The sequence below is a fragment of the Saccostrea echinata genome, unplaced genomic scaffold (assembly GCF_033153115.1).
Source record: "Saccostrea echinata isolate AGI-Se365-2 ecotype Australia unplaced genomic scaffold, CSIRO_AGI_Sech_v1 ptg000001l, whole genome shotgun sequence".
NCBI classification, from domain to species: Eukaryota; Metazoa; Mollusca; class Bivalvia; order Ostreida; family Ostreidae; genus Saccostrea; species Saccostrea echinata.
This window is the reverse complement of record NW_026889750.1, coordinates 40,663,587-40,682,500: the sequence shown is the minus strand read 5'-3', so window position 1 is coordinate 40,682,500 and position 18,914 is coordinate 40,663,587. Positions and strand designations below refer to the sequence as shown.

The 18,914-nt window shown below is 33.4% G+C and overlaps 2 protein-coding genes across 8 annotated transcripts in view; one reads left to right on the top strand and one right to left on the bottom strand.

The window, feature by feature from the left end:
- Positions 1-375, bottom strand: part of LOC133191725 (nicotinamide/nicotinic acid mononucleotide adenylyltransferase 1-like) — a 23,685-nt gene extending 23,310 nt beyond the window's left edge. For all 6 annotated transcript variants that reach the window (XR_009721732.1, XR_009721731.1, XM_061327478.1 and 3 more), the window contains exon 1: positions 203-375. Coding sequence is in view for 4 of the 6 variants with exons in the window: in XM_061327478.1 (XP_061183462.1) it covers positions 203-353 (151 nt within the window). In the remaining 2 variants the exon portion in view is untranslated. The remainder of the gene's footprint in view (positions 1-202) is intronic.
- A 368-nt stretch (positions 376-743) lies between these two features.
- On the top strand, positions 744-17,990 carry LOC133191708 (nucleolar protein 14-like). Of its 2 annotated transcripts, none has more exons than XM_061327446.1 (23): positions 744-773; positions 2,638-2,922; positions 3,497-3,631; positions 4,772-4,907; positions 5,239-5,369; positions 5,478-5,573; positions 5,736-5,816; positions 6,043-6,111; positions 6,410-6,501; positions 7,675-7,955; positions 10,157-10,272; positions 10,369-10,423; positions 10,538-10,668; positions 12,350-12,574; positions 13,024-13,125; positions 13,439-13,501; positions 13,625-13,715; positions 14,477-14,549; positions 16,032-16,115; positions 16,637-16,781; positions 16,968-17,089; positions 17,198-17,356; positions 17,541-17,990. In XM_061327446.1, exons 2-23 carry the CDS (start codon positions 2,743-2,745, stop codon positions 17,647-17,649), a joined length of 2,676 nt encoding a protein of 891 aa, XP_061183430.1. In that variant the 5' UTR covers positions 744-773; positions 2,638-2,742; the 3' UTR covers positions 17,650-17,990. The 2 variants fall into 2 exon arrangements, with proteins under 2 accessions (XP_061183430.1, XP_061183438.1); XM_061327454.1 differs by lacking the exon at positions 744-773 and adding an exon at positions 802-825.
- The last annotated feature ends 924 nt before the right edge of the window (positions 17,991-18,914 follow it).

Sequence of the window (18,914 nt, the reverse complement as noted above, 5' to 3'; positions counted from 1 at the left end):
TAAGGTCTGAAGCCTCATCTTAATCTATATTTAATTTGCATTCACTTGTACCCAACCCAATATAATAATACTTTGATTAACACTTCCTGGTGAAGAAATACATTTCACAAACACATTTTTACCACATTCGCAATTTTCGGTTTCATTTCTTTGAATTCAGAAATGAACGATTTTTTGGGATGGAAAGAATGAATTAACTTACCAAACATTCTCAGATGCATATTTGTAACCGGGTTGAACGATCCACACGCTAACAACACACATTTCGTCGGATTACTCATGTTTTCCTCCGAATCAGTATCGGTGTCCGAACGGGCTGTGTTGTCTGTTGTTGACGGAACTTCATCTGTCATAATAATTTTAAAATCGGAAACGTAAAAAAATATTTACTTTTTGTGTTTGTCTTTTTCAGCCAATTTTTGTTTTTGTTAAGATTTTAATTTGTGTACACTTTTATATTTTTTCTTTAAAATTTTCATCTGTTTCAAAACAAGGATAGCACCATCCTACAACCATATATCGACTGGCCGACGCGACAGAAAAATCTGAATGATTAAAAAAAAAATCTATACAGAGAGAAGTAGCACACAGTTTTTTTTTTTATCATTATCTTTTCCCCAATTAAAAGAAATTCATAAACTAAATCACCAGAAAATCCATATCTTACTTTTAATTAATCTTATGAAGAGGCGAATAATTATATCAATGACTCGAATAATTTTACCTTCAAATTGTCTAATGAATACAAAATGGCGACATCCTAGAATTTCCATGTGGGTTAAAAATTGTAATGGATATAGTTTTAAAAATGATAGCCAAGATAGGGTAAATTTTTATGACATTTATGATTGTATTTATTACTTTATTGGTATGTACACGCTTGCCATACCACTGATCTTCATGTCCCTCTGTCAGTGTCTTATTACTTGGTAAGTCACAGGGACCAAGTCACAGTATAGGAATGGCAAGTGTTGAGTAATGTAAAATGATTTTTACTTTGTATCTGTCTGATTTTCACTGAGAAAAAATTATTTGAAGTGAAAGTAATGCAATAACCATGATATATTTCTTTTTGAAACTGTACTCCATAAGATCTAGCTGCAGAACTGTACTAATTCTTAGGAGAAAAAAATTGACAGACCAGAGAACTACAGTGCCACTCAAAGAAATAACTGTATATTAATACGTTGTACAGTGTGACCATTTGGGCAAGCATAGTTGTCCATCAAGAACCATTTCACAGCTTACACTTGCAACTTAGATCCGCCTCTTCCATCTCCAAACAGCACGAGACACAGTCTCGACCATGTCACGTGACGAAAAAAATATCATAATTTTTTTTGATATACCGGCAAAATGCTTGGGCTTGGGATTTCTAAAGTAAAATATGAAATTTAACTTATTAATAAATTTCACAAATGATAATGTATCTGACATCTTAAATTTTTCGATGTCAGATTCGTTATCAATTGTGCCAAACAGTAAGGTTGCTGTTGAATGGTTGCATTTCATTGCAAAACTGTAGGAAATCAATGAGAACTTTTTTGTTACAACCTATACACTCTGCTTATAAATGGAGGTTAAAAGTAAGAAAAGACCATTTTAGCTGTTACTGAAAATATTGTGATACATATATCGCAATACAGTTAGAAATATTGCAATATATCGCAATACAAAATTCCCAGTCGATACCCAGCCCTAGTAAGTTGCATCTCCGTAATTGAGTCTAAGTCAGCTTAGTGAAATTTTTTAATGAAAGGCATTGTAGAGTAGATTCAATTCTCGTTGTTTCTTATGAGCTCTCTAAAAGAAATAAATCTTCACGATAACTGCAGGCCTGTTGCATTCACCATTATCATATGGAATGCTGGTAGCAAAGGAATTCTGAAAAGATTTCACACAAATATTTGACAAATATACAAAATTTAGTTAAAATTTTCTCTGTTCTCACACAAAAATCTATTGAGCTCACTTTGCTTGCTATTATTAATTTAATTTATTGTTCACAAAAAGTTGCACTCATGGTTCTGAATTTATTTCTCCAAATTCTAATTCAACTGCACAAAAGCTTGACTTAAAAAAATTCCTTGATCTCTATCAAATACTCTTGTAGTTCTGAGCGAACTGCATTGGTTTGATTTTGTCTTGCCACACAAAATGGCTGTATAAATAGGTAAAATTTTTGTTAGTCTCAGTTTAAGGCCCAGGAAAGCTATTAACAATGGTAATGGGGTTGTTTTGTTGTGAAAATAATAATAGAATATGTTAGAACACATGGTTACTAATATTTTGAGATGACATATGGAGAAATAATTGAGAAACAGCACACTTTTTGTGTACACTGTAAATACATGCATTATACACTTTTTCAATGAATGGCACTGTAGGTCTTTGGTCCTCCAACCTTTATTTTTAGACCAATGAGCTACAGATCTGCAGCTCCATAAGATCATATTCATGTAAATTTTCTTTTTCAATGATTACTTTGATTATTTCATTATGTTTTAAAATAATTATATATATTTTTGACATAGAAAAAAAAATACTATTCTGAAAATGTAATTTTTCTGGCAAATGAAATTGCAAAATGTTAGCATTTATTCAGTAGGTTATTACAGTTTTTCTTCTATTTTGCAGATATTAGAATGTAACTGTTAACATCAAGAACTACGCAAATACCATATGTTTATCAATTAACATTTACAAAAAAGATCAAGAATACATTTATAAAGAGGATCAAGAATGGCAAAGAGAAAGAAAAATGTTGCAGATAAAACTAGAAACAAGAAAAAAGAGTCGCAGAAAAAAATCAATCCGTTTGAGGTCAAAATCAACAGACAAAAACAAAAAATCATGGGACGTAAAATTTCTAAGCATGATCGGGGCATGCCTGGACTGTCACGGTCCAAGGGAATTCAAAAGGTGAGACCTGAGCATGTTGTGTAAATGTATGTATATACTTCCCAGGTCTCAGTGACCTCAAAAATTTGGTGGCTTCTGGACAGAAAAATTAAGACACAAATATTTAGATGCAAACTAAAATAAAAAAACTAAAATAAAGTTAAAAAATACTAGTCTGTATAGTTCAGATGACTCCATGTACATATTCATGTATAAGTAGCATGCAAAACAAAAAAAAAAAACTCTAAAGATACTTTTATTTGAAAAAAACAAGTTTTCTTACAATAAATTTTCAAATACCAGCCAAGAAAACACTTTCAAAATAGCCACCAATAATGGCAACACTTTCAAAACAGTCACCATTAATGGCAATATGGCAAAATTAGGCACCTTACATGTGTGTAAATTAAAGATTGCCTCATTGTTTTATATGTTTTAGTTTTAATATTTAATGAAGTTTAAAACTAGTATTGCTAAACACTACTTTTGCCATTTTCAAATTATTAACATGAGCTGTTTGTGTATTGAGCATGTTCATGCAGGAACATCACTGTACCTTGCGGACAATAATTTTATGTTACTTTATTTTTTCTAGAGAAAAGCCACGTTGCTCCAGGAGTATAATCAGAGGTTTAAAAACAACAAGTTTATAGACAAGAGATTTGGAGAGAATGACACCTCACTCAGTTTAGAGGAGAAAATGATGAAGAGATTTGCCATGGAGAGAGCAGTAAGTGTGTATACCCCCCCCCCCCCCCCCCTTGTTTGAAATCTCCTTTCAATTGATTTCAGCACCATAAGAATAAAAGTGACTAATTTTATTTTGCAAGTGGTGCTTCCTGCAAAATTACATGGTAATATTAATTCCTCACATATATTTAGGAATCTACAGTAAATGGTACAATTCATGATTTTATTAGATTACATTGTATTTGCATCGTATTCTGAATTGAAGCATCACTTCCAGATATGTACAAAGGACAAGATAGGCTAAGACCCCTTTTTGGCCCCTGGTTTGGGATGCCTTTTAGAATGATGCAACAGTTTATCAATAGAAACCTGTTGTTACCCCTTCCACAAAATGAGTATTGGTTCTAAGTGTATGGAATACACAGAGGTCACAGGAAGGTCAGAAAATATGACAATTTCTGAATTTTCTCATTTTTATGCAAATTTTCATTGATTTTTCTGTACATTTTGTTTCAGAAAACATAGAGCACAAGCTTGCCTATCTACCAAATTTATATATTTCATACACTAGTATCAGATGCATCTTATGTATAAAAATCTCAGATAGGAAAGCTTGTGCTCTGTGTTTCCCGAAGTGAAAAGTATCTCAAATTTGACGAAATTCCACCAAAATTGAGGGAATTCTGGAAAATGTCCTACTTTTGCACCCTCTTGTGGCCTCCGTGTAAGCTTTGAATCAAAATTAATGCTGGTTTTAAAACAAGCATTATTTTAAGTTCTTAACTACAAACTATCACAATTTTAACTGTGTTCTGATTATTACATCAAATAAGGGGCCAGATTCGGCCGTTACCATACCTTGTCCTTTGAAGTGTCATATACAAAAGGAAAATTGTTGAACAGTCCTTAGGGGCTATTCCAGTAAGAATTACATTTATGGGGGGGGGGGGGGGGGGGGTCAGAATGCTTCTTAATGTAGAGGCCTGTAGTGAGAAACAGGTATTGAATGTGAAAAATGTGAAAAATTAAGATTTTCTTTTAATTAATATGCATTCTTGAAAAAAAAAAATTACACTGCTTAAAAAATAAAATTTGTAAAAACTTATGTGAATCATTGAGAAAACAAATTTGATCAGTTTTTAAGGGAAAAATCCTCACGACTTATTTTTTCTTGACACAGAGAGAGAAGACAAACAAGTTCAGTCTTAATGATGATGAGGATGATCTAACACATTATGGTCAGTCTCTGTCCTCCATTGAGAAGTTTGAGGAGCCAGAGGCCAGTGAGGATGAGGAGGACAGTGGGAGGATTGATGGTCAGTTGATGTTCATCAGTAAATCAAGTTGTCCATAAGATTTGAAATAGCAGGGGACATTAAAATAGGAGAAGAGGGTCTTGGATTTCTCTCCTAAAGGGGATTGAGAGGGAATACCAGAGAAACCAGGGGATTACACCATAATAGGTGGGAAAAATCCCCGACCCTCGGATCTTAGGGGCAACCCTGAGTAAACGCTCATCTGTTGTCCACTTTGAAATTCACAATGATACTAGAAAATGGACACTGTGTCAAGGGAGATAACTTTAATTGGCAAACTTTTCAGTAAGAAGTAAAATACCATCAGCTGTCAGAATCATTTCTTTTTCAGCTAATATGGTGGCTACAGAACATTTTGGAGGATTTTTGTCCAACAGTAACTATCAGGATTTGGGAGGTCAGAAGCAGAAAAGCTGGAAGGAAAGAATGGAGGAAGTCATTGCCAAATCTAAAAAGGAGAAGGTTTCTAGATATAATGGAAACACATACACTATTCTTTTGAATGATTATATACAATTTAGCTATTAAATGTGTTAATCTGACATTACAATTTATACTTTGTTTTAAAAGTTTGAGCGCCAGGCTGAAAAAGAGAAGACAAAGGAATTAACAGAGAAGTTAGATGCAGAATGGAAAGATGTGATGAAGTTGATGTCTTCAAATAAGGTTTGATAAAAGTTTTGAGTCTATTAAATAATAGGTACAAAAACAGATAATTCAAATTAAATTTGGATACAATAGTTTTAGAATTTTGTTTAGTTTGATGTAATGAAAAAGGTACATTGTAAATTTCTTATGTACATTTAATTTGTACATTCATCATTGTAGAGAGGCCAAGAAGAGCAATTCCAAAAAGCAGATGATTTTGATATTGCTGTGCGGGAACTAAAATTTGAAATGAAGGGCAAGGTGAGACCATAAGGCAAATATTAAGAAACATGTATACATGTAAATAAGTACATGTATATATTTGCTGAAATTTTCAAATGTTCACATTTTCAAAGTTGTTTACATTGCAGACAATTATAAATATTTGCAAAGCCTGTCTGAACATAGAACAATTTTTTTGAATAAATTTTATTTAGTTTATTAAATGCAAGTAAGAAAATCTGTATTTTGACAATGTGTTGCATAGGCCACTGATAAACTGAAATCCGAGGAAGAGCTTGCACAGGAAGAGAAGAAAAGACTTGATAAATTAGAGGTAACCACACATTCTTTTGCATGTACAGTATATTATAATTATAAGGGAGTCACTGGGACCTCAGATTTTTCTTCCTTATAACAGAGATTCTTTATACATATCTGTATAAGGAACATAGTGAAAATTAAGTCTACTACAGGATTTGTAAAAAGTTCTTTGTAACTTAGATTTCTGTAACTGAGTTTTACTGTACTAACAACCTGTCAAAATCTGGAAAGAAAAATTATCAGCTAATTAATATTTGAGTAAATAAAAAAAATGACAGTTATCTGTCAACTTTTGTGTTTGTTGTTTGAAGGCTGATAGGTTACGGAGAATGAAAGGAATTTCAATTGAGGAGGAAGAAGAGAAGAAGAAAGTTCACTTTTCTGCTGATGATCTCGATGATAAGTAAGACACCTATAGGGGTATTGTAAAGAAATTCTTCTTATACATTTTAGTACCAAAAACACATAGACATCTAGCAAGACATGCAAGTTTGTTTTGGTTAAAGAGGAGTAGGTGCTTGAGGATCAAATTCAAGGTCTAAATAATTCCTCTAAAATAGCACACAAAAATTCAGCATATCCAAAATTTTCATGAATCTATAAAACCAGTAAGTTTACTTTAATATTGTTTTTCATCAAATAAAACAAAATTAATAGAGTCCCTGTACAGAGCAGAAATGCCTGAATTTGCAGAGGAGATTCTAAACTTACTTTGTCTTTGCAGCATTAAACGAAATAATGTAATGACACCTGCAATCACACAGTTTTCTGCAAGAGTTGGCTATACAAAGATATCAATAAATCCAACCTTATTCACTCTGCAATCTCTTGTGAAAAAAAAGAATACAAAATTTATTGATGTTGACTGACAGCAGTTGGTCATTTTTGTTTACAGCGGGACATTCCATATTGAATGGTCATACATGTATTTGGAATGTTTCGGGGTATACTTGATTATGTAATGCAAACTCAGCATTCAATAAATTGTTAAGATATTGAATGCTAAAATCCTCCAGATTTTTAGTATTTTTTTTATTTTTAGATTATTTATTTGCTGTATAATAAATGAGGTTAATGATCAGGTGTACCATTATTGATTTGAAAGAAATGAAAATTATAAGATAGAAATTTTAGAGCTTCAAAAGTGAATAAATCATTACCCACCCATAATTTTCTTTTAAATTTGTTATAGCTTCTCATCAATTATAAGAAAGGATTCAAGGCAGAAACCTCAACAATAAGAATTATGGTATAATAACATGTATTTCTTAATGTGGTCATATACACTGACTTTGTAAGCCTGTGAGAAAAGTGATCACAAAGACAATCAGCCCCATATTCAAATTATTATACAGTTAAACTTTGGTATCTCGAACACGGATATCTCGAATATCATGGATATGTCGAAGTCATTTTGAAGTCCGAACTACTTATTCCACAAGTATTTTACCCTGGATATATCGAATCTTCGGTTATCTCAAAGTATTTTCTCGGTCCCTTCGACTGTATTTAAAGAAGTCTCTTTGTTTTAATGTTTGATATTGACATATATTTAGGTTTAATCTCTCTTTTTCAGTTTCTCTTTAGATGCCCAGCCACGTTTCCATGCAGTGTACAAGGATGGAAAAATGTTAAAGGATGAAGAAGATGATGATGATGAGAAAGACTCAGAAATAAATGATGATGATAAAGGTGAAGACAGTGGGGAAGATGACAGTGATGATCTTGGCAATGTGGAGGAGGATTACAGTGATGATGTTGGCAATGTGGAGGAAGATGAGGATGGAGGAAGTGAGGAAGATGAAAAAGACACAGAAGGTGAAAAAGAAGATGAAGAAAAAGATGATGTCGCAGAAGGTTTGTAAAAATTCATCAGTTACTTAATTGTAGTAGTAGTATCTTTATTGGCGTATACATTGCATATATTGTAAGGGAGTGTACTAAAATAGATCACATCTCATAGGCACTTTATAAGCTCTGCATGAATAATTTTTATAACAATATGATCATCTACATGATGTACAATGTACATGTACGTGACGTTAGGGGTGTTTATGAATTTGAATAACTAACTTTGTTAAAACTTTTATAGATTTTTAAAACGTAATGTTACATTTTTTATTTTTTAGCTCACCTGAGCTGAAAGCTCAAGTGAGTTTTTCTGATCACCCATTGTCCGTCGTCCGTCCGTCTGTCCATCCGTCCGTCTGTAAACTTTTCACATTTTCAACTTTTTCTCAAGAACCACTGGGCCAATTTTAACCAAACTTGGTACAAAGTATCCTTGGGGGAAGGGGAGTTTAAATTGTTAAAATAAAGGGCCAAGTCCCCTTAGAAGGGGAGATAATCAAGAAAAGACAAAAATAGGGTGGGGTCATAAAAAAATCTTCTTCTCAAGAACCACTGGGCCAGAAAAGCTGAAACTTATATGGAAGCATCCTGGGATAGTGTAGATTCTAAATTGTTAAAATCATGACCCCCGGGGGTAGGGCGGGGCTACAATAGGGAATCCAAGTTTTACATTGAAATATATAGGAAAAATCTTGAAAAATCTTCTTCTCAAGAACCACTGGGCCAGAAAAGCTGAAACTTATATGGAAGCATCCTGGGATAGTGTAGATTCTAATTTGTTAAAATCATGACCCCCGGGGGTAGGGCAGGGCTACAATAGGGAATCCAAGTTTTACATTGAAATATATAGGAAAAATCTTGAAAAATCTTCTTCTCAAGAACCACTGGGCCAGAAAAGCTGAAACTTATGTGGAAGCATCCTGGGGTAGTGTAGATTCTAATTTGTTAAAATCATGACCCCCGGGGGTAGGTCGGGGCTACAATAGGGAATCCAAGTTTTACATTGAAATATATAGGAAAAATCTTGAAAAATCTTCTTCTCAAGAACCACTGGGCCAGAAAAGCTGAAACTTATGTGGAAGCATCCTGGGGTAGTGTAGATTCTAATTTGTTAAAATCATGACCCCCGGGGGTAGGTCGGGGCTACAATAGGAAATACAAGTTTTACATTGAAATATATAGGAGAAATCTTTAAAAATCTTCTTCTCAAGAACCACTGAGCCAGAAAAACTGAAACTTATGTGGAAGCATCCTGGGGTAGTGTAGATTCTAAATTGTTAAAATCATGACCCCCGGGGGTAGGGCGGGGCCACAATAGGGAATCCAAGTTTTACATTGAAATATATAGGAAAAATCTTGAAAAATCTTCTTCTTAAGAACCACTGAGCCAGAAAAGCTGAAACTTATGTGGAAGCATCCTGGGATAGTGTAGATTCTAAATTGTTAAAATCATGACCCCCGGGGGTAGGGCGGGGCCACAATAGGGAATACAAGTTTTACATTGAAATATATAGGCAAGAGCTACTGAGCCAGAAAAGCTGAAACTTATGTGGAAGCATCCTCAAGTAGTGTACACTCTAAATTGTTCAAATCATGACCCCGGGGATTGGGGGGGGGGGGGGGCACAATAGGGAATCCCAAGTTTCACATTGAAATATACAGGAAAAATCTTTAAAAATCTTCTCAAGAACCACTGGACCAGAAAAACTGAAACTTATGTGGAAGCATCCTGGGGTAGTGTAGATTCTAAATTGTTCAAATCATGGCCCCTGGGGGTAGGGCGGGGCCACAATAGGTATTACAATGGGGGAAGTCTGGTAATGAACAGCATGGCCAAAGTTACTCAGGTGAGCGATGTGGCCCATGGGCCTCTTGTTATTTTTTTCTTTCCTAATTGTTTGAATGTAATTTTCAGTGTTTTCACTAACAACTGGCTACCAGCCAAATTGACTGCTTCAATTAATAAAAATGCCACTTTGAAATTAAAAATCAAAATTTAATTGTTGTAAGGTCCACAGAGATTTGTCATAAACTTCAACCCAAAGCCTGTTACAATTTATATCTAACCCTTAACTTTGAAATAAAGGGAAAACACTGAATTTTTCTTGCATATTTTTGAGAAATTTTCCTCTTACATGTAACAAATATTTCAAGATTGACACATCATAAAATAGATTAATTTTAAATAATTTTTTATCACCCAGCAGAATCAGATGATGAGTCTGATGATGACAGTTACAAGGATATCGAGTCAGGGGAAGATGATTCTGACAAAGAAACCTCAACAGAGAGTAAAACGAAAAAATCCCCCCTGAACCTTACAGTATGTACTTATTTGTAGAAACTTGTATTTAGTGAAGTGTGTTTCATTGTACGGTAGAAATTACATTGTATTATGCGTTTTATATTGATTTTATAGGAAATAAAGAAAATAATGGATGATGCACGAAAAGAGCTGCCTTATACATTTCAAGGTACAAAAAATTATTGGGTACTACAAAAGTTTTCCTTAGTAAAGTTCCTAAGGGAATTTTACACTTGTATATACATGTACATTGTACATATAAATGTGAATCTTTGATTTGTAGCACCCAAGGATTATGATGAATTATTGAGTCTGTTACAAGATCACAGCGAGAAGGATCAGCTGACTATAGTGACGAGGATGAGGAAATGTCATCACGTTAGTCTGGCCGAGGATAACAGACAGAAGCTAGAGGTATGGAGGAATAAAAATATAATACACAAAGTATTCATTTACATAAGTAATGAAAATGTCTAAGAGCAAGTGTATTTTGTACACTTTATCTATCAAAAAACAAGTACAGTTAAAACTGCCATAGCGACCCACTGTATTAAGCGACTCACTGTCATATGTAACCGTAAGAATTCCTCCCAACGCTCTTCCCTATATATTATACCTGTATTAAACGACCACCTGTCTAACGTGACCAGCGACCGTGATTTTCCTGACCATTTTTGTAATTTCAGGCAATTTTACCTGGATTTAACGACTATATAATTTCCAATTCCTACTTTCAATTTCGGTCCAGCATGCTACGTTTTTTGGTTCAAAACATCTACAGACACACATTTATTTCATTTAATAATTATATAATGCGAGTTTTAGGAATAAAACAACATTTCCAAATAAATATTTTTACTTACAGTTTGATATTTATTGAATAAACATTAAAATCTAATACATAAACATTCACGTTTTTTCTCTCCAATGATGAGTGCCATTTTGAAAATAGACGTTCGAGGTCGATCCCGATATCATTTCGTGCTATAAGGGCCAAATGGATATTCAGCTATAAAACCTGCCTGTTTAACTTTTAATTAACAAGTAACTAAATCCTAGATGTTTATTTAAGTGAATTGTGTCACCAAGGGGTAAGTAAACACACACTAGCTAGCACCCATACCAGGTGATAATTGAAGTGATTGAAGTAGGTGACAAACAGGCAGTTAAACGCGGTAGTTCAGTAATGAAAAAAAAATAATTAGGTTAAATAAATTTTTAGTTATAAATATAATTTAATTTGTTACCAAGTGCGTAACAAAAATCATGATACAGTTTTAATTCTTATTAATTTGCAAAACATACGAAGCTATATATATAGGCTATCATGTAAAAAAAAAACCAAACAAACAAACACAAAAAAAATATTATTAGAAAAAATATTGCAGCTTTTTAATACTGTATAAAAACATTTAATATTTTCAGATGTTCACAATATTTCCCAATAATCAAATTACTCATGTGCAGATCAAGCAAATTTTATTACTGAACAGGACAATTGTACCTATAATATAAAAGCATTTAGAGTTGAGCAGTACCTATAAAATACATTCCACATACACGTGTAATATTTTCAGCACATGCTGAAAATAATCAACCTGTATTAAGAGAACACCTGTCATATGTGACCTTTTTTCCTTTCTCCGTTGGAAGGTCTCTTAATACAGGTTTGACTGTACAATTTGCATTTAACTTGCATTTAGGTGATTTATCCTGAATAATACATGTATAAAGCAGGAGAATTTATTTTGATTTTAATTTCTGTATTATAAAGCAGGAGTATTTATTTTGATTTTAATTTCTGTATTATAAAGCAGGAGTATTTATTTTGATTTTAATTTCTGTATTCTTCAGACGCTGTTTTCTTGTCTAGTTCAGTATTTTAATTTCTGTATTTTTCAGACGCTGTTTTCTTGCCTAGTTCAGTATTTTAATTTCTGTATTTTTTTAGACACTGTTTTCTTGCCTAGTTCAGTATTTTTATTTCTGTATTTTTCAGACCCTGTATTCTTGCCTAGTTCAGTATTTTAATTTCTGTATTTTTCAGACCCTGTTTTCTTGTCTTGTTCAGTATTTTAATTTCTGTATTTTTCAGACCCTGTTTTCTTGCCTAGTTCAGTATTTTGCAGACCTTGCTGTTCAGCAGCCCCCACAGCTTCGGCTGATGGACAGTCTTGTCCCTCACCTGTACGAGCTATCCCAGGGTTCCCCATTGGCTGCAGCTCAGGTGCTGGTTGACCAGATAGCAGAGAGACAGGAAGAATTCCAGGCCATCTGTGAAAGGAAAGGAGGAAGGGGGCTCTACCCTGCCCTGGATACTGTAAGAATTGAAATAAAGGATATGCAGAATTGTTACTAAATAAGCATGAAAAATGCCAAGTATTCTCCCAGAATTGTTTTCAATTAGTTGTAAACTGCTCAAGTTCATTTTGAAAAAAATACAGGTAATTCTTTATCTAAAATGTAAAAATACAGTTGAACTACAGTATCTCGAACACTGATATCATGAATACCATGGATATGTCAAAGTAACTTGGAAGTCCCAACCACTCTTTATGCAAGTATTTTGCCCTCAGTATCTTGAATCCTCGTATATATCAAATTTTTTCTCTTTCCCATCGAGTTTAAGAAACAGGGTTTGACTGTATGTCCATAATACAGTGTACTAGGTATTTGAAATTTAAATCTACATGTATGTATAGCAAACCAGCATTTAAATTGAAAGATGCTCATCTTCTGTATACATTCTGTCACTTACATTTTATACAGCTGATGCTCCTCAAACTAGTGGCCATTCTGTTTCCGACCTCCGATTTCCGCCATGCTGTCACCACCCCAGCTATCATCTTTATCACCCAAATACTGGCAGAGGTTTGTTTTCTGCAGGATTACTTTGCTTTTTGCCAATTTAAGATTGGCATACATTGATTTTTTTTCTGAAGCTCTGCACCAAAAGTAAATGTAAAACAGCATACAGAGTGGGCTAATAATGTGTATACATGTACAGAAGGTGTCCTATTGTTGAAGAGCTATTCATAAACTATAGAACTTTTTGAATCATATGAAAAGTACTGCATGTTAATTTGCTATAATTTATGGATATTGAAAAAAAATGTGTCTACTTTAATTTCTTTTATATGACTGAGTTGTTTACTAAATTGATGTCCGAGTTTCTTTTTTTCAGACTTCTGTGAAACATGAGAGAGATGTCGCAGTGGGTCTGTTCCTCTGTAGCCTGGCACTTGAGGTAATAAGCCTTACTAAGCAAATACCACACATTCTCATAAAAGACATTTACTTTGTCATTCTATAAATTATACTAGTTGTAATTTTTAGATTTATATACAGTCATGTATGATTTATATTGCAGTATGTATCCTTATCAAAAAGATATGTGCCAGAATGTATAAACTTCTTACATGGAATGCTGTTCTTGGCATCAAACAAAGATCCCAACAAATGTAAATATATTTTTATTGCTTCTTCAATTCTTTTAACACTATTTATTATCACCTCAAGCTGCCAAGTATACATGTAGCAAAATTTCTCACTTGTTTGGAGGAATCTAGTGTAGCATGAAATACTGTGGAATCATAGTTTGTGGGGGATCAACGTTCATAGAATTCTTGGGTAACACTGACCCAAGAACATACTTCCCCATAAATATTGATAACATTGATACATATAAACATTGAGCACAGTAGAGTTATCTATCTTATTAAAAAATTCAGGTTACCCACAAAACTACAGTATATCCCCATGAACCTGTAAGATTTTGGTCATCCATGAACACTGAACCCCACAAACAATGATGATTCCACAGTATTACATCTCTGCTGAAAAATTGAACCTGGTTTTAGTATTTCTCAAAATGCTTTGAAACTGGATTCAATTACATGTACTATTGTTAAAATATTTTTTAACTCTTATAATAGTTAAACCAAGAATTCTGAAATACATGTATTTAAAATTCCACAAGTTATTTTAATGTATTTAAGATGGGAGAAGGTAAATATTTTTACTGCAAAAATACCGGTAGATTTTTTCTTGTATCTTGCACACTTGTGTTACTATATTGGATTAAATACTTGAGAAGTCTATAGAAGTTTGTGAAGTATTATTTCCAAGATTGAACTTTGGGGGCATCAAAATAAAGAGGCTTTTTAGAGGGAATTTTGAACAAATCTTGTTTATGTTACAGTGAAATTTTAATTTTATTTAGATGCCTCAGTCATTCCACCATTTAGACCTGTGGGAAAATATAATGATCTACTATTGGTAACTAAGAAAGCCAAGTAAGTATACTCTATACAGGCTTATTTTCAACCCATGTTATTTTTGCCCTTTCACAATGAAAAACAATTTTGCCCCACATTAAATTCGCCCAAACAAAGATGTACGAGGGTTGTTAGAAAAGTTTGCGGACACATTGATTTATGGAAAATCTATTGTGTACTGTGAAGTATGACTTATGTCTGATTAAATTCCTATCTTTTATTTATTAGTAAGTAAAAAATCAGGTCCATTTACTAAAATTTTTAAAATTTACAACAATTTTTACTATGCAGTCATAGGATTCATGGAGCAATCACTTGACGTTAGGTGATGTGACATTCAGATTTCAAACCCGTTAAGCTTTTTCATAGTTCTAAATATCTTTCATTTCTTTCGACTTTTGTTGTCTTTTTTCTACTTAAAAGTTAAATATCTATATCAAGACATGTTATTTTTCTTCTATAATGTCTATTGTGCTGTTTCGGATATTAGTGAGATCTTGAAATGATACTCTATGCAGTTAAGAGATCAGGTATGGAAACAATGCAAAATCCATAGGCGCAACGTCCATGCAATAAGTGGGATATTGAGGTATCGAAGGAGTTTATTATAAAGCTACTACATTTTGAATACTTTTGTCCTTTGTACGTGTAGGCAATTTCCAGCAGCATCTAGAAGCATTTTAATTTATTTTAGACATATTCCTGTCTGCACACATAATTTTTTAGTAGCTCGGTGCTCCATGACGTTCCCTTTCTTGGCTTTGTTTTTACACGTTGATTATTTATAAATGGCTATAAAACAGTCATACACCCTCCAACTGAATTCAAAATTTCGGCAAGTGACATTTCATGAATACTGTAGCGATAGGTAGAATATCATAATTCTTTCTGCGCTACAACTGTGCAATTTTTAATTTCAATAAAAAGTGTATGTAATGTAAACATGCGAAAAATAGCATGCTCCGTGAAGCATGTTTTATCATAATAATATAGCTGTATAATTTTTAAGGATCACTGGAAAACACCAAATCTTTGTATATTTATTGGAAAATAGGTGAAGTTTTTATCTGGAGAGTTTAACCGGTTTCATGGAAATATTGTGCTCACAATAGAACTTGTCCGCAAACTTTTCTAACAACCCTTGTATTTAAAAGACAGTACTGTTTTCTTTAAATTTGCCCAGATTTAAATTCACCCGCATGGGCAAAGGGGCAAAAGTAAAATGGGGGCAAAAATTCATTGTATACAGTAGTTAATTTAGCTTTCTGCAGCATTTATGGAAACAAATGATTGACTACAGTGTTCCTTTGTCATTTTCACCTATGATTCAATTTGATTCCAATGATGATTCTGCTGTAAAAATAAAATTTGAATTGTAAATGTTCATGTAAATTTTGGTTACAGAGACCTAACTTGCCACAATTATTGACACTAGGTTTGCTGTTATGCAATATGGTTTAAGTTTTTATTGTATGGTTTCATATGTTTTAAAATTAATAGAAAAACAGAAATCAAGATGTTAAAGATGACAAAAGTTCTCACCATGGAAATGGAGGAAGAGGAGTTAAGAAATGATGAATTCAGGTAAGGCAGTTCAGTAGAAAATAAATACAACTGAGCCCCATTAATCTCGAGACTTGAATTCTGAAGTAAATTGTCAGGATTCATGAAGCATTCGGATTACTGTAGATTCCTAAATATACGCAAGGAATTAATTATCATATAATTTCACAAGAAGCTCCACTCGCAAAATGAATTTACTAACTTTTATTTTTATGACACTGAACTCCATATAAAATCTAATGATCAACCGCCCACTCATGATTTAATATGCTCGTGATTTGATGTCCAAGAGGCATTTTGCGATATTAAGAACTCGTGTAAAATAAGGAATCTACAGTACAAGTACGACGTTTTATAATTGGTAGATATCAATATAGTTCTGTTACCAACAAACACCAGAAGGTGATGTGTCTTGATTAATGGTGTACAGATTACCGAGGCTTGACTTTACATCATTCATCTCTATTTCTTGTCCAGTTTGATACCAATACTTGTGCTTCAGCTCAATTTTTGTACAGTACAACCTTTTCCACTCTGTACAGGTTATCTGTGATAAAGGGCTGTGTGGCTTTGTTGTCAGAGTTTAGTTCTCTGTATCAGGAGCTTCCAGCCTATAAAGAAATCTTCATCCCAGTCCTAGACATGCTGGAAAAATTACCAGTGAACAACTACCCCTCGACACTACAGGTTAAGTTACATGTATATGTTTATATTTACCTCATTACATGTTAAAGCCACCATATAGTAACTACCTAACTTACACATGTATTACTGACAGATAAATACATGTTGTGTATAAAGTCTGGATTTTTCAATTGTGTAATTTTTCAGTTGTGTAAATTGAATACAAAGTAACCAATAAGACTTGTGCAGGTTTCAGTACAAGACCTACAGAAAGCTGTAAAGGAAATAACTTCTAAACCTCGAATGCAAGTCAGCATGCCACAGAGAAAACCCAAACCATTAAAAATGTTTGAACCAAAGATAGAGGAAGTGTAAGTCTGTAAATTTTACAAATAAATTATAATTAAAACAGAGAGAATCTTGTATGATTATAGTTTATAGATCTACAGCAATAAAAAGTGGTCGTGAATCAAATGTAGGTTTGAAGACAAGAAGAAAAAGAAGGCAGCTTCTAAGGAGGAGAACGAGATGGAGAAAATGAAACACAAATACAGGAAGGAGCTAAAGGGAGCCATGCGGGAGATTCGTAAAGACACACAGTTCTTGGCTCGACAGCAGCTAAATGAACAGATGGAAAAGTGAGTCCTTGTCTCTGATTTTGCTAAACTGTTATATCATACCTCTTAAAATGTTTATTATGCTGAATTATGAAAAAAAATTTGTATAGATAACAACTAATAGATAATATTAAACACCCCATGTACATGTTCCAGGCAATATACATGTATGAATGTTTTTGATGAATTTTTCTAAATTTTGCAGAGACTCTGAGAGAAAAAGAAAGGTCAAAGAGATTTACCACATGCTGTCTTCACAGGAGGGGGATTTTAAAGCCTCCAAAAGGACTAAAAAGAATAACAATCCATTCTAATGAATGCTCTAATCCTAATGCAATGAAAAATGCAAGTTGGTTATAATGAAGACTAGCTGCACCTGTCTTCTGATGCTGAAGATGGTACACACACTCTATATTCTGTAAAAAGTGAGCTAGAATGTTTGAAGTATGAGACCATATACACTTACCGAGGAGGAAAAAGATATACATGTATGCACATTTTATGTTTACATTGTTCTTTTTCCCATGGAAGTGTAGAATACAAATTTAAAAATGACTGCGAAGAAGTATAATGTACAGTTAAACTAAACTGGTCTTAAATATGGATTTTAAACAGTATTTTGCAATGACTTGATATTTATTGTCAGCACCGGGGGGGGGGGGGGGGGGGGGGGGGATAAGGATAAGAATATAATATGCATGTTTGTTGAAATATATTGATAACTAGACAAGATTGTTACCTTTTTGATAAATCTTGATTTAGGCCTACTAATATATTGAATTATGATCAGATATAGAAACCTGATATTTTAAAATTATTGTGTACCATTTTTTTTGTCCAAAGAAGCAAACATGAAAGTCATCCATTTCCTCAGAAAATAGTGCTTTCAGGAACTGGACTGTACATGTAAATATGGAAAATACATTGCTACATGTACATTTTGGAATACTACACAGTGTATGCGAGATTTACATGACATTTTGTATCTGACAGCAAAAGAATATCTCAAGTACACATATTATGCATACTGTATATGATATATGAATGTAGTTTTAAAACATCAAAAGCTATAGGTATGATTTAACATTGAATGCTTTATTAAGTCCTGTCAAAAGCTTGTCATTTCTACCAGCAATAAATTTATTTAAAACTTTTTCATCAATTTTATGCAGTAGAAACTTCAGATTTCAGTTTTACTAAGGTCAGAAGAAAAAAGTTCGACTATTTTTACCCATACTGTATAAACACCTTTAAAGGCCCTTTACACACATTTATTTCATTGAGGAAACCTATGGTCCATTTAAAACTTGTTGATCTCTTTGTGATCTCAGAAATCCTCAAATAGTTTGTATTTGGGTAACCGTTTGTGGAGAGCAATCGGAGCACACTGCCCTTGAACAATGAAAATTGGGGGATATAGCTAGGGCAGTCTCCTCACATCATCCTAGAACTTGAGATCTCTCAAGCAGAGATCGATCTCTGATAGTATCCAGTGAGACAAGTTCATCTCTCAGACATCTCTAAGTTCTGAATATTTTGTGTTCTCTGAAAATCTCTCTTTCTCTCTCTCTCTCTCTCA